The 16721-nt window shown below is 34.3% G+C and overlaps 2 protein-coding genes across 3 annotated transcripts in view; both read right to left on the reverse strand.

Annotated features, from left to right (window-relative positions):
* Positions 1-129: 129 nt before the first annotated feature.
* On the reverse strand, positions 130-11698 carry LOC123312426 (peptide methionine sulfoxide reductase). The gene is made up of 5 exons (XM_044896856.1): positions 11478-11698; positions 6004-6170; positions 5592-5712; positions 3532-3668; positions 130-516 (listed from the first exon to the last, which is right to left on the reverse strand). Exons 2-5 carry the CDS (start codon positions 6165-6167, stop codon positions 282-284), a joined length of 657 nt encoding a protein of 218 aa, XP_044752791.1. The 5' UTR covers positions 6168-6170; positions 11478-11698; the 3' UTR covers positions 130-281.
* A 2521-nt stretch (positions 11699-14219) lies between these two features.
* Positions 14220-16721, reverse strand: part of LOC123309965 (laminin subunit gamma-1) — a 46437-nt gene continuing 43935 nt past the window's right edge. For both annotated transcript variants that reach the window (XM_044893284.1, XM_044893293.1), the window contains 3 exons: positions 15385-16637; positions 14944-15314; positions 14220-14828 (listed from right to left, as the gene is read on the reverse strand). In XM_044893284.1, the coding sequence (XP_044749219.1) occupies positions 14487-14828; positions 14944-15314; positions 15385-16637 (1966 nt within the window). In that variant the 3' untranslated portion in view covers positions 14220-14486. The remainder of the gene's footprint in view (positions 14829-14943; positions 15315-15384; positions 16638-16721) is intronic.

Below are 16721 nucleotides of genomic sequence, written 5' to 3' on the forward strand. Positions count from 1 at the left end.
TGTCACTTATGGTAAAATAAGGCTACCATGCACTTTTGTGATAATCAAAAGTAGGTATAGAGTAAGAAGTTGCAATTAGTTCAAAGCCGGTTGGAAGGGTATAATGACGTAGAAGGGGAAAAGTCAGAACTGAGTCCATTCGCAGTGACCATAATGTTACAATCATTTATTTTTTGTTCAGAAAGTTTATTTTTGAATTATATAGAATTTCTTATACGTATGAAAATATACAGGAGAGGAATAATAATCCATAGGACTCTCAAATTATTCGATAATACTGTTTAGCAATACAAACTCCCACCCTCGTTCTGTTGCCATTGTGTTCGCACGAAGCTGACAATTTTTTCCGGTAATCCTAATCTTGCAGAATCGTTTTCTAGGTCCTCCATTTTGCCAACTCCGACCAAGTAACCGTTCAACCGAGCTGCGAGGTGAGATTTTTGCAGGAGTTCTGAGGTGAGACCGAGTTCTTCAACAAGCCAGGCGTGCTGTTGCAGTCTATATTTTTGATGGTAACTGAAACAGAATGGATAAAAATTCACAATTTGTCGAGTAATCATCACATGGTGGTTTTCAGTAACAATAAAAACTCAACGAATATTATTAGACAATAAAGAGGCCAAGCAAGGGAGCAGAAGAGCACAAACCAGTCACAAACTCATCCTTTTATTGGCCCGCAAACTTTCTGTGGTATAGAAAAATGTACCTACAAGAAAGAAAAACCGAAAGTGAATGACACCCTGGAGCAGGAATTTTCCTGAGACTGATACAGGGTGTCCGCGCCATGGGGCAGCGGCCGATTACTCTAATTCTATCAACTTTACAAAAAAGAGTTTGAAATAAAACTTTCCTCTTTTCAAGTAGAGCATCTCCTAAAATTATTATATAACTATACAAAGTGTTTCGTTTCTTCTGCACAGCTATCATCAACTTCGTTATTTTAAATGGAGCACCCTATATATTTTTACATTTTTGAATTATTAAATTTGAATATGAGTTTGATAACACAACTATATGTCTGAATTCTCAAAGGTTTTCGAGAAATTTGACTTATTTTTATTAATATTTTGATAGTTTGAGGTACTTACATATATAAAGGACTAAAGCTTCGTCCCTTTTCTATGTAATTGATTCAAATTTAGACTGTGTCTATTCAATAAATGAAACACTAAACATTTTTTTTGTGAATAACCATATTATATACAGGGTCCACGAAAACGTAGATCCAGCATTATCAAAATTAAATGGCAACCCATATTTTTTTCTGTTCATTATTTAAAACAACTAAAAGCGAACAAAAATGTTTAAATAATGAATAGAAAAAATAAGGGTTGTCATTTAAAAAAATGAAGATTTTGATGAAATTCTGTTTTGATAATGGATCTACGTTTTCGTGGACCCTGTATATAATATGGTTATTTACAAAGAACATTTTTAGTGTTTCATTTATTGACTAGACACAGTCCAAATTTGAATCAATTACATATAGAATAGGGACGGAGCTTTAGTCCTTTGTAAGTACCTCGAAACTGATGTCAAAATATTAATAAAATATCGAGTTTCTCGAAAACCGTTGAGAATTCAGACATAGTTGTGTTATCAAACTTATATTCAAATTTAACAAAGAATTCAAAAATGTAAAAATATATGGGGTGTTCCATTTAAAAAAACGAAGTTGATTGCTGTGCAGAAGAAACGAAACACTTTGTATAGTTCTAAATAATTTTAGGAGATGCTCTACTCAAAAAGAGGAAAGTTTTATTTGAAACTGTTTTTCGTAGAGTTATTAGAATTAGAGTAACCGGCCGCTGCCCAATGGAGCGGACACCCTGTATAAGGTCGCAGTGCAACTGAATCATCCTCTTTAGAATCAACAATCAACAACAAGTGGTTCGTTCCAAAATCGCATCTTTTCAATACGTTCCTTTTTATTACTATCAGAGCAAAGTAACCTGAAAATCTGCTAGCTCATTTTCCTCCGAGATGCAATTCTGGAACACTAAGGTGAGTCTTTGACTCATACATATATTTTAACAGTAGATTATTGCGGTCAAAGAAGCACTTTTTTCCTGTAAGTACCATTTTTCCCGATTCGGCCCTGATAAAAAGATATAGCCAGTTTGAGTTTTCATAATGAGCTGTGCCACCCCTGAAAAACAAAATTATCATCACACTATACTACACATCTGTGAGACTGTGGATCTTTTAAACAGAGTTGTATATTCAGTATCCAATTTTTCGAATTTTACATGCAGATACCCTTTAATTTTTTAACATCAGTTTTAATCGAAACCAGCGCATTATACGAGAAAATATAAGGAATACTCTTATTTTACAAAACGTTCAAATATTTATTAGATAGCATCCAACTTTAGTTTCAAGAGTTGGGTTCTTTGAATTTTTTGGTATTTTTATGGTACGTAAAATGGCTATAATATGAGAAAACTGGAAGACGTGGGTGATATCTTGTGTTCGAAAAAGATTAATCAACTGAATGAAAAATTGTATTCCGAAATTCACATCATTAGATAAAAACGTTTGAACTAAAAATAACATTTTTTATGGTTTTTCTTCAGCCTGTATCTTTTCAACCGAACCGCTTCGAAAAAAATGGTACAGGATAAAAGTGTTTTTATTGACCTCAAGAATCTACTGAATATCGTTTATTATTCTGGTTTTTCCCCAAGATGTGCACGAATAAGGTTTCAATGAATGAGTTGTTTTCGATCCCATTCAGGCTATTTTCACAGAACACGTTTACATACAATTACTTAATGGCTGTTTTTTCTACTCCCCCCAACGCGATCGTATATTCCCTAATGAATATATTGCAATTGTGCAATCTTGGAAAATTCTGAATTTGAATTTATAATAAATTTCAACCTGAACCGGTTAGCAAATGTAAGAAATTTCTTCCTCGAATTAGGCAGACCTTAATTACTTCGCAAGAGTAATAAATTTTGCTACCAAATGGAAACAAAATAAAATATAGGGTGTACACAGTTTAAAATGATGAGCCCGATATGAAGTTTTTATGAATAGGTATGTCATTAATGGAATTGTCTTATCATTATGAACATCCTGTAGTGTTCTGAATAATTACAAGAACTTCCGCAGTACCTACTCATTTTCTATTTCTCTACTATTTACGCCATTTATAGTATTCACGGCTACAATCTTGTTTCAAAAATAGTACCTTATTTACGTAATAAGTTCCGTAAGTGATATTTTACGGGACTAATAGGAACTTTCCACGATGAACTGTATGGGCGAGTCCTGGAATCCTGATACCTGAGTCCCGTAAAATCCACTAAAAACTGTTGAATCGTGTTACGTACTATATTTTTTCTGCAGCCTTACTTTCGTTACTCGTTTCCATATTTTGATTTGAGAAGAGAAGAAATAAGAAATACACACCAATGTTACATGACGAGCACATGAATATTTCGAAATAATCAAGGGATATACAGTTTCAATAATCTTTTCAAAACGATAACAACCTCGAATTTTATATTCTTCATTTGTACTTACTCTTCAGCAGGGTAAAATGCTCCAGCTGGAAGGATTGTAGTGACCAACTTCTCGTTCCTTTTATGTGCCTCTTTTTTCAGAGATATCTCAGCGATCCTTTTCTGTTCATCGTCGTGATATAAGATGAGAGACATATACTGAAAATGATTACAAATTGAGAAGATTGTTTTTTATTCCCATCTCATTAATTCTTCGAATCGAATTAAACCACACATGGACACAATTATTTTAGCTATTTAGCAGCCTATAGATGAGAACTTGACGTTGCTTGAGGATTGATGAGTACATAATTATATCAGTTCTTTTTTTGAAGACTGGGAACTACAATGCTCAAACAATGAAGTGGATAATTTGCGTAGTAATATAAAGGGAAATAAAATCGATTTATGGTATATAGGTACATGTCTACATATACCTGCCTGAAATAGGAGCAGTAAGCAAGACTGCTTTAGAGCGACAACATATAGCTATGTGAAGGTATATGTTTGAGAGAAAAAGAAGTTGTTTCGGTGCATTTTCTGAAGCAGCCCCCCCAAATTGCAGAAACGTATTTTTAATGGTATAGATCGCTTGTCCAACGAAAGTCCACTTTTGTCCACCCAATTTTTTCATTTGTCTATCCACAGAACCATAGAAATCCATCTATGCAAATTTTGGAAAGTCTGAAGTTGGCACCCCAAAATGAGGATTTTTAAACCAAAATTTCAGGATCGTTTGTCCATCGTAGGTCCATGTTTGTCCACCTTTTTTTTGTCCAGGCATTGTTTGAGATATATGAAAAATAAGCTGGTTTCAGTTAAAAATTCGTCAAGACCGAACGTTTGCATCGAGATAAATGAAATTCTCAAATTTATTACTAGAAGAGTTGTTCTTTTAGAATATTTATCACATTTCCATCTACGGTTACTTTTATTGGTGGATAAACGACTCGAAACAAACCTTCGAAAAATCCTGAAAAAGATGGGTTCACTTAAAAATTCGTCAAGACCGAACGGTTGTGCCGAGATGAATAAAATTCTTAGATTTATTACTAGAAGAGTTGCTCTTTCAGAATATGTATCACACTTCCATCTACGGTTACTATTATTGAGAGAAAAAATTTGGTGGACAAAAGTGGACAAACGATCTGTACCATCCAAAATAAGTTTTTGCGATTTGGGGGTGCTGCTCAGAAAATGATCCGAAAAAAGTTCTTTCCGATATCTCTAGAACGGTGCCTGGACAAATGAAAAAAATAGTGGACAAACATGGACCTACGATAGACTAACGACCCTGAAATTTTTGTTTCAAAATTCGCATTTGGGGGTGCCAGCTTCACATAGGTACAAGAGAAATGAACATATACAGGCTGTCCCAAAACTAGTGAATCAAATGTCACACCGAGAAAAAGTAGATCAAATACTATCGAATGACACCAACATTAGTTTAGCGAAAATGTACCGTTTCTGAAAAAACCTAACCTAAAGTTGCAGATTTTCGAACTATTTTTTCAATCACAAGGCCAATTTGTTATTAAGGATATCGTTTTTCTCCCATATTATCATCCCTATAGAGGGGGTTTATTCTGAGTAATAAAAATCATGTAGAAAAAACAATTGTTTTAATTTACATTTACTTGGGTTATCGATTAACTACTTAAAATAATTTCAATTAGGGGAGATAAAACAATAATCTTAGTTCAATATAATTTAAAATCGATATCCTTTTTCACAAACTGGCCCTGTGATTAAGAAAACTTTAGGCATTTTAATGAAATTGTACTGTTGTAATGTCTGGAGTGGGCAGGCTAATTGTTTAAGAGGGAATTCTTGTAGGTAACTACTTACAACTTACAAGAAAAAAGTCTATTGTTATTTTTTTAAAAAGCATTATAAGTATAATCAAGACCATATTTTGTAAGGGGTGCGTGTACTACGCAAACAAACACCTCTTCACATTGGTATGGTAGCAATACAGAAGATTTGATTGTTTTCTCTCTAATATCCACTTCAATTTTTGAGCAGTTTATTTCAGAAAGCCAAAACAGTATGATAATATAGTTAATAAAAAATTATTTCAACCTGTTTTTTAACATTTGTTGTAAGGCCATACTCATGATTATCCCAGAACAGGTTGAGGAGTTCTTCATACGATATTTGTTTTGGATCGTAGTCAATCTCTATAACTTCTGTATGGTCCCCTCTGAAAAAAATAATGGTTGGTTATATAGTTGAAGATAAGGTTGATCTTAGTATTGAAATAGTACAAAAATGGATAAGGGAATTCAAATGATTTACATAGTTCAATTAGGAATAATTGTATTGTGAATTAACATTCGAATATTCTCAAAAAAAAATTGCAGATTGAGCAAATTGTTTAGGAATATTCGAAATGAAAGAATTAAATATCCATTTAGTCAATACTGCAGATGGAATAGAAGTTCCCATGAAAAAATCGAAAATGAAGTTCCACTTTTTATATTCTACGACTCACAATTTTCTGTATTCTGGATCAATCAGGGTTCCTCCAGCATAGCCGACTCTAGTTCTTAGCACACCTGGTTGTGCACCAAAAAGAGCATCGCAAGCCCAAAAGCATCCCATCCCGAAAGTAGCTTTTTTGAATGGAATATCGATGTCATGTTGTATTCCAGGCATTTTCTGCGAATTGAACGAAACAGGTGCAATATGATTAAAAAATTGTGGAGAATCGATACAATGATCTAAGAAAAATAATGATTCATTCCCGATGGAAGGACAGATCTATTTTGTCTTATTATTTCAGATAATTAACGTGTAATTTTAAAAGCTCACTTTTCAAGAGAATAATTTCATAATCAGTTCTAAAAACGAATTACTAAATGCTGCAAATTTACACAAAGGTTTATCATTTCCAAAGTATTTTCTATTCATTATAAGGAGTTGTGGAAACTTACACGTATAGAAACTATGAGTACCTACTGAGGGAAAAAACCACAAAGCAAAGTATTTAATTGCTGCTTCTTAGGTTTATCTGTATGCATGTGGGGTTTTAATTTTTTGTCCGGATTTCATGAAGGGAAAAAATGAACCAAAACGTTATCAGAAGTGAATTTGAGAATCCATGCGGTCAGTAGTACAAGTACAATCCTTGGCCCCGATAAAATTAATAGTTCGTCGTTCTCTCAGTAAGTAGGTAACGTATTTAGTCTAGCACATATCTCCACGTTCCATCATTTGCAGAATATTTTTGAGAGCAGTTGAATGTCGCTGTGCAAATTGGGGAAGCATGTGTGACATTCATTTATAATTAGACGAGTATCACGTAAAAAACACGTACGCAAGTAATACATTATATTAGAAAAGGTATACTTTATTATACAGAAATAGCTTTTCTATTTAGAACTTCTGAAAACGATGCTTGTTGTCGGAATTGCGTTGGATAAGAGATGATTAGTTATAATTTCCGTGAGCTGTTGACAAGTTTAATTTATTTAAATTTTCTAGTTTCTACACGTGAATCACATTAATTTTTGATTATACACCTTCTACTTATGTTTGCTACCTTCAACTGGGCGTCAAAAACATTATACTACCACTACCTACTGTCATAGTTAGATTTGTTCCAGGATGTACCTAGTACCTCTTCCGCTCTGAATTTGACTCTCTTTTTTCTAAATATAATATACCGGGTGGCCCGCCCCAGACGCTGCGCTCATTTTGAGGGAGTAAATGAAGATATTTTTAAAATATTTTCTTGTGGTGTGTGTAGGATGTCGCAAAGCACAATTTGAAATTATTGTCATATATACAGGGTGTTCGAAGACAATTATATAGACCAAAGTTACACTTTTCAAAATGTAACACCCTACATTCGACCTCAAAAATGGAATGGCGAGCTCAAGTTATGATGAGTTTCTACAAATTAATTTATGGCTCAGAAGCACCCTTTACGAGATAATGGCGAAAAATCGAAAATATGGAGTTTTTTTAAATGGCAATTAATAAAGAAACTAGTTACACCAGTGATACAGACAGAATTTTTTCGAGAAGACAAGTTGGCTACTCCTAAATATAAAAGAAAATTTCAACTCTGGAATATACAGAGTGATCATAATTAATTCTCAAACATCAACTACAAATAATAAACTTTCTTATTTCAAATGGCACACCCGGTATTTCTATATCTCGTTGAACGTAAAAATTTACATCTAAACCAGATAGTTTCTGAGCAATTTTCGATTTTTAATTCAAAACTAATAAACCATTTTCGCCATTATCTCCTTAATGGTCCTTCTAAGGTATAAAGTGATGTGACGAAAATCATAATTTGAGCTTGCCATTCTATTTTTGAGTTCAAATACAGAGTGTTACATCTAAAAAAGTGTAACTTTGGACTATATCTTTTTTTTCGAAGACCCTGTATATAGTCCTGTATATGACAATAATTTTAAATTGTGCTTTCGAACACCCTACACACACCACAAAAAAAGATTTTCAAAATATCTTTATTTACTGCCTCAAAATGGGCGCCGCGTCTGGGGCGGGTCACCCGGTATATATAACTCGATTTTACCATTATTTCAGAATGCAAACTCATGTAGATCACTCTGCGATCACTAATAATTTATTAATCAATTTCGGATTCACGTATTTGAAGATGGGCTAAACATTGATCTTGAACTTGATGGGCAAATTTTTAAAGAACCAGTCACTTATTATTTCAGAAGTGGTCCTAGTCTTGTTAACCTCGAGACTATTAGGAATTTATTATAGAATCTCTGGATTGAAAAAGAAGAATTTGAACGTGCTCTCACCAGTTTATACACCGGATTCAGTTTTTTTTACGCATTATTCCACAAGATAATAATTATACAGGGTGTTTCCAAATTTGACGTGAACCTTGGAGGAGGTGTTAGTATCACTCATGTGCTGTCGTTTGAACCATATTTATTGATAACCAAAAATCAACAGTTTCCGAGATATTTGAGTTCTTGTGTTTTTCAAAAAATTTCTCACCTTACTTCATTTTTCGGCAATTTTTTCTACGTTGACCAAGTTTGATTATAATTTTGGATTATTTTCATCAGAAAAAGATATGATATGTATGAAAAAGCACAAGTGTCAAGTCACAAAGTGACGCTTCAGGTTTTTTTTTCTGTTGCATTCCCTGAATACATTATTGATCTAGCAATTACAACAACTTGGACTACCATACGCACAGTGACAAGCTAAAAGTGAATACGTTTCTTATTCGGATATTGCATCAAAAGTCAAAATTGGGTTGATAATCCGGAGTAACTCGATCGAAAACTCAGATTGGAAACCATGCAAATACAAAGTACCTATTATCATTGAGTATTACTGTTGAATACTCAAAGATATCAATACAAATGTACTTGGACATCAAAAGATCAGAATCACATGTACCTATATCAAAAAGATAATTTTGTCAATCCATTTTCAATGCTAGCTGATGAATTAGGCATTGTTCTGATTAAATCAGCAGTCTAGACCGACTACTTCATACTAAGTAGATTACAACGATGTCATGATTCGCATTAGAAATGTATTCAATTGAAACTGATAGTGAATTATTTCTGACTCAGTGGAATTCCTCAGAAATTTTAATGGCATGAAGAATTTAGGGCTACTCATTATTATATTATTACTTGAAAGTTATTATTTTGAAACAGATATTTTGATATTTATCATTAAAACTATCATTTCGACAATATTCATTTTTTCTTTACGCGTTGATCTGAATAACGATTTGAGAGATTTCGAAAATTATACCCTTTTTGGATCGTCAGCTACATCTGCATCACCAACCTTTTGAACAGGTGGTTGTTATAGCACACTCAAGTTTATTTCTCGTTTTAATTAAATATAGCTAGGCAGCTGGGATTGTTTTTAGATGAAAATCAATGTTTTTTTCATAAATTTCATCGATTTTTATTCTACAGTCTAGAGTCTAGAAAGATAGACACAAGTAGGTATCTTCAAATTATTTTATGGAAAACTAAATGTTTCTTAGCTCAAGTTGCACGTTTCAGATTTGTTATGATTTTTCGTGGTAATATCATTGAAAATAATGAAGGTACCTATGATATTTCCGAGTCAGTCGTCGTATATTTGCAATAAAAAGTAGGTAGGTAGGTATATTGTTCATTTTTCCTTCCACTGAATTCTTGGGAATCTATAACTTTTTTTTCACTCAGGTAAGATTTGTAAACAAACTATTCGAAACGCAAAAAAACACAATTTAGTAAATGGAATGCTGGGACACTAAGTGATTATAAATTCTTTTCATTTTGTTCAGATATCGGAAAGGTTCATGAGTGCTATTCGCGCACTGATTTTTGGTCTTTGAACACGTGAAGGATTTCTTTTATTTTTTATTTTCAGTGTACCTATTATTTTATTAAATATATACTTTTTGTGACTCGTTAAATGCAAAAATTACTGGTATAGAGTACAGGAATGATATTGTTGCGTGAATAATATTTCCATGTTGCAATTTTTGAGGACCTTGATTTGAAATATAGGTATAGTTGTTCCAGTGAATATTGATTCGAGCGAATAATTAAGGAATATACGTTGAGCTTCCAATTGCAAATTGCAATATAGGTTGTAAAGGTCATGAAGTTTCGTTCATAATTTTGAATATCTATTGTCAAAAATTGAAAGCACGTGCGATCATCGGTGCAAAGAAATAATAGGCAATTTGCCTAGATATTTCGGATGACAAGCTGCATTAGGGGTCCCCAGTAATAATCATAAAATATTATCGAAAATGAACCTAATTGAAACAAGAGCATAAACAAACAGGTAATTAATTGCACTATTTGATGGACTGATAACAGAAATATTGTGAAATTTAATGAGCGAAATATTGATTGAATGACTACAAATTTGATTTCCTGGTTTATGATAAAACGAAGAATAATATTGGGGATTTCGAACGAATTTTAATTATTGATGAAAAATGAATCGACAGAAGGACTGCAAATTCCAACAATTCTACTTTATGATCTATATTTATATACAGTAAACAAGGTGAGTCTTTTATTTATTGACTCGTACAAATATTTTAACAGTAAATTCTTGAGGTCAAAAGAAACACTATTTTCCTTTACCTACCATTTTTTCCGAATCAGCTCTGGTTTAAAAGATACCGGCTGTTGAGAAACCATGAAAAGAATTTATTTTTAGTTCTATCTCACAAACGTCTTTATCGAATGAATTTAATTACGGAATATAGTTATTCATTTATTTGATGAATCTTTTTCGAATACAAAATATCACCCTCGTCTTCCAGTTTTCTGATTATGATGTACCTACCATAAAAATACCAAAAAACTCGAAGAACCCAACTCTTGAAACTAATTTGGACTATATCTTATGAATATTTAAACGGCTTCGTAAAATGATAGTATTCACGTATAATGCGCCGTTTTCGAGTATAGGTACCTAATTTGATGTTCAAAAATTAAAAATATCTGTGAAAATCAAAAATAAAAATTGAGTACTTTGACCGAAATCAACTCTTTCAAAAAGATCCACAGATGTGTATAGTGTCACAGATTTATCTAGTTATTTTGAAGGTAATTTTGGTTTTCTAGGGTCTCATTATGAAAACTTAAAACGGCTATATCTTTTTATCAGGGCCGAAACAAATGGTATAAGAAAATAGTGTTCCTTTTGACCTCAAGAATCTACTGTTAAAATATTTATACGAGTCAAAGACTCACCCTGTACAGTATGTACACACCTATTTAGTCAAGAAGAGATCACTTTCAAATTATGTTGATTTGGGAAAAAGAGTTCTTTCGCACACTTATTCTTGATACGATACTGAATTCGAAAAACATTTTTTCAACGGATGATACTTGTTGAAAAATTTTAATGGTATCGTTATAAATGTAATTTTTTTTTACAATTCCGTAACTATTGAGAAAACGGCAAGTATAAATCACTGAAATTTACCTTTGTTTATGTTGTGATCGGAGCTGAACTACACTGTCACCAACTCACTATAATCTTGTTCCTCCTTGGATGGGAGCGCTTTCTGAACTGAGCAAGACGAGAAGAGAACCTGATCTAAAGCGCGGCGTGATTAGTCCTAAAAAAAATCAGAATCGTTTCGAATTCTACCGCTTGCTATCTTTAAGTCGCATCACCACGCATTCTCTCACGCCAATTCGAGCTTATGATGGTAGGTAATGATTGACTCACGTCATAAACGCACCTTATTATATTTTCCTTTCTTATCATCTTAATGGACCAAGAGTTATTGTTATCTGAAATTGGTGTATTACTTATTGGACGATAAGAAATCTTCTTTCAAGTGGGAATTCCCCTTTCATAGACCACGTGAATGCCCATATTCATCTCTTACAATTATACCACATAGGGTGTATTTGAAGGGGAGGCTTTTTTCAAAAGAAAGTAGAACTGGTCAAAATGAAACGTTTCACCAAAAATCACCTTCACAAAACTTTCAAAATGACAAATTTGAAAAATAAGTTGAAAATGATTACTGAAATAGATCCTATAATAAGACCCTGGACCGTTTGTTAGCTGAATTATCGTAAAGCAGTGGGAAAAAACTTATCTCCTGATTCGACCATGCATGTGGTTTCGTTTAGGATATTGGCACGTTCGATATTTACGTGGTAATGAAAATGGAAACTTAGGATTGCCGAATTGTTCCCATTATTTTTTAGTAACTTACACGATTTCATCAAATAGATCATTTCGATACCAACTGACAGAAGATACTTAGGACACAAGTGTACAAAATAGAATAATACTTCAAAATCTCACCAATAAAATTCCTCTAAATTATTCACGAATTTTTTCACAAGGGGCATCACAATCTTCTTGTTCGAACATTCCAACAATCTTCGTAAAAATGGGATGAAATGGGGAAACATATCATAGCACGTTTTCAACATAACTAACATAAGCACTTTCGAGAAACTGCCTCGATTTTCTACTTTTTTTTCACCCTAAATTGCACGATACAACAATTATGATTCAAAATAAGTGACCTGATGCATCTAATTCGATGAACTTGGTACTGAATCATTCATTGTCCAGCCGAATGATTATGTTTTGTTTCATTTTTGCGATGCCGGAGTCACCTTCCACAGTCCCGTACTTGAAATTTTGTCGAACTTCTAGAGGTTGTATCTCAGCCATCTTGAATATGTTATACAGACAACGGTTGAACGAATTATTATGATGAGTTCTACCTTGGAAAACAGCCTGTAGATTTCAGATTTTCAATGAAATGATCCTTTCTAAGAAGTGACTCTAAACTTTCAAAAGTAAAAAGATGTCTGTTAATAATTTGACTGTCTTCATAAGGAATATTGAAATATGTTATAATTGTTTTTCAGGTGCCATCTCTATAGGAGGCTGCACCTGTATGAACACGGGCTGCACAAAAAAAACCTTATATGCGACAGGCCCCTTAATTTTTTTTTCAGTAACTCTTCAACTATTCGGTTACATCCTGTTTAATGGTAGGTTTATTAAAGTTTCCTATGATCTAAGGCCTACATAAACCACTATTATTGACAGATGGAGACCTAGTGATTTCCATCTACAAATAGGGCGAATCTGAGGTTGATCTCAGTGTGTTTATAAAGCCTAGGCTGCTTGAACTAACGAAGATGCTCCCGACTAAGAACATAAATACATGGAATGGACATTGACGTACTATGAATGTATTTGTTGTGGAACAAACATTCGATGCTTCTCTGTCTAGAGCGACACTATAAGGCAGTGGCGTAAAATAAATAAATTTATAAAGCTCCTACCTTTTTGTACGGAAAATTGACGAGACAATGATGTCAGATTCAACTATCTCAATTGTGATTGGCGACACTAAGCAACTATCTCATTCCAGTCTTTGGACAACAACAAATGTTTATTTTCCATTCCTTGTATCTATGTTCCAAGGCTCCCGATTGGCAGATCTCGCTCATGCAAAAAGGGATAATCACTTTTAGTTCAGTAGTTAAATCTGAGCTCTCGCCGTCTTTTGTTGATAATTTATTTTGGGTGCACTGACAGTACCTATAAATACAAAATTTGGGAGATGTTTGATATTTTTAAATACCACAGCACACTTTTCTATTGATGATCAAAACATCGAAAATTAAATGTTGGGTACAATGGGGGGTACAAAGAAAAAACTATCCTGACTATATTCGAAGTAGAATTTAATGCTCAACAATTTTTACTGACATCACTTTCATCATGAGAAGTGATTTTGAAGATATTTTCGAACAACTGTTGTTGAAACGAATATTTTTCATCATCCAGAGAAACCGGTCAAACTTCAAAAACGGAGTGTCCAAAATATATTAGGACTGGTCTCATTTGATGTAAAATTCAATTCTATATACATCTTCTCCATAGCCCATTTGTCGAACATTTTCAGTACCACGCGAAATATGAGCGAAAAACCCCTCTTCAGGGGGCACACATATTAGCTTCCCTATTTTTATGCCCAACCTAGCCGAGGAGGAAAATATATTCGAGGAGGAAATATTCATATTCGGACATATCTGAAACTACTCTACCAATAAATGAATTGGTTCCAATTTTTTCATAATTTGTATGCTTATTTTTCTGGTCTTCCACAATTTTTGGATAATATCGGAAAATTAGAGAACAATAAATTCAGTTCTCATACATTTCATAAAAAAACACACGTTACGAAGAAAATTTAATCAAAGTATATCTAGGTATAAACTCAGCGTGTCCTTATAAATGGAATATAAGAAAATATGGCCTCAAAATATTTAAAAAACATACTGCAAGATCCAACTGATTCTTTGGTATTTAATATACAACATACAATATTCTATAGCTATGCTTAAGGTAAAAAACTTCATTATCAAATTTTTCAAGGCGAAAAGCTTATGTACAAGCATACATTCAACTTATTCATCATCAGAAACTATGGAAGTATTTTTCGGTTCAAGGTTCAAGCTCAACCCTGTTGAAACATCCTTCTGGTAGAGCTCTAGCGATCTGTTCAATGTTGTCCACATCTTTCTGAAGCCTCTGTATTTCCTTTTCGTATTCAGCCATCATTGCGTTATGTGCATCTTGCTTCTTCTGCAGATCTGCTAGCTTTTCGTCCAGCTTTGCCTCCTTGACACGGTTCTCGGCTTGTTTGTATTTCAATTGGAGCTGATCCAGGGCTTCCTCATCGATGTCTGGAAGGTTTTCTAGCTCGTCGATTATAGCTTGCACATTAGCGAGTAAATCACTGACTTTGGCGGAAGCTTCTTGGGTTTCCTTTCCAGCTATTCCAACCTAGAATTGTGTCGTTTATGTAAATTAAGTAAGCAAGGATATGCAAAACACACGTTTACACTTCGTTACAACTTATATATACAGTATTCAGTTTCTAAGATCATCTTATACTCACTTTTTCCTTAGCTATGGCAATCAAAGTATCGTTGACTTGGTTCTGTTCGAATATGTGTTTGAATTCCGATTCAGTCCTCTGCAGTCTTTCTCCCATATAAATAGCCTCGTTATTCAGTTCTGTCGTATTCTGATACAAAAGATCTGCTTCGTTCTTGATTTTCTCCGCATCCGCCGAAGCATTTTGTGCCAGATCTAAAGCGTCAACTGCTTTCTTGAGGGCGTTGTTAGAATAAATTTTAGCATCTTCGAGGGTCTTGTGACCCTCGTCATACTTCCTAAAGGCGTCGTCGATCAATTTTTGAATTTCTGGAACCCTGCTCAGAGCCTCGAGTGCTTCCTGCTTTTTCTCTTGAGCTTGCTTGTCGAAATCTGATGACAGAATAGTTTAGTTAAGTTTAGAAGATGAATTTTTAATATCTACACCTAGTTTTAAACTTACCGCTCAAGATCTTATATGTTTCCATGGTCGAATTCAGCAACTTCTCAGCTTCTTCCACCGTTTTGGATGTTTGCAGGTCGTACAGATCGATATCGCTCAGTTGTTGTCCTAGAACAAGTTGCTGATCCTCCGCTTTCTGCAGCATTTCCTCGCCATTGAACAACTGCTCGTGTATGTCGATCAAAACCTCATCGTTATATTTACCCATTGTTTGAATCTCCAATAGAATTCTTTCGGCTTCTAGTTTGATCTGATCAGTTTTCACCTTTTCTTTCTCAACATCAATATCAGGGACCACTAAGTTGTTCACCTGGCTCAGTAAGGTTAGAGCTTCTGCTTTAGCTTCTCTGGCCTTCTGACTTGCAGTTTCACTTAGCTGTTTGGTTCTGTTCAGATTGGTTTCGATTTTAGACAGCTCATTCTTCAAATCCTTTATCTTACTTGGAACAATGTTCTCCTGCATGTTATAGGCTCTTTCCGCTAGTTTGTAGGCTTCTTCTGATTTGTTTTTAGCCTCGTTCGCCTTCTCGATGAGGCCTTGAGATTGCTTCTCCAGTTTTTCGGCAAGTTCCCTTGCTTCCTGAGCGATTTTTGTCATTTTTTCGGATTGCTGACCGACAATTTTAGCTCTATTGACTGCGTTATCCAGCGCCACTTTAGCTTCCGTTTCGAAGGCATAACTCAGATCATTCAGCTTTATTTCAGAGGTTTCCAGATCATCTTCGGTGTTAGAAATGTTTTGCGAGGCAAGATTCGATTTATCTATAGCCGATTCAACATCTTCCTCTATCTCAGACAATGTTCTGGTGATATCTTTTTCTCTATTCCTTATATCTTGCACCTGCTTTATGATACTATTCTCACCAGTCGCTTCCACAACTTTGGAATGGAATTCGTTGATGATCTCCTGAAGATTCTTGAGTTCTTCAGGAAACTCCTCGTCATTGATAACGGTCGGTCTATTCTCGATTTCTTCGAGTTCGTTCTTCAATTGGTCCAATTTCTCGTTGTGGGCTCTAGCTGCATTTTGCACTAGGTTGTAGCAATCAGGGCAGTCGATGCAACCTCTTTGGCGGTCGAATTTGTTCTCTTTGCAGCGGTCACATCTTCGTCCTTCGACGTTCTCCAAACAAGGACATTGTCCAGATGCATCGCACTGCAAGTCTTTCGAACCTATGGTGTCACACTCGCATTCTTTACAGCCTTCCAGTGAGAAGCCATACTTTCTTGGTTCACAGTGGTCGCACCGCAATCTGAAAACAACAAAAATTTTATTGGAACATTCTGACCGTTGGGTGTAGGAGGGCAGAATTATATTTAATCAGAATATGAAGTAT

Source organism: Coccinella septempunctata, chromosome 1 (assembly GCF_907165205.1).
Source record: "Coccinella septempunctata chromosome 1, icCocSept1.1, whole genome shotgun sequence".
Taxonomy (NCBI): domain Eukaryota; kingdom Metazoa; phylum Arthropoda; class Insecta; order Coleoptera; family Coccinellidae; genus Coccinella; species Coccinella septempunctata.

Coding starts and splice junctions, on each gene's coding strand:
- LOC123312426 (XM_044896856.1), bottom strand. CDS start 6,167: ATGCCTGGAATACAACATGACATCGATATTCCATTCAAAAAAGCTACT. Junction 5,713..6,003: donor GATCCAGAATACAGAAAATT/GTGAGTCGTAGA, acceptor TATTTTTTTCAG/AGGGGACCATACAGAAGTTA. Junction 3,669..5,591: donor CAACAAATGTTAAAAAACAG/GTTGAAATAATT, acceptor AATCATTTTCAG/TATATGTCTCTCATCTTATA.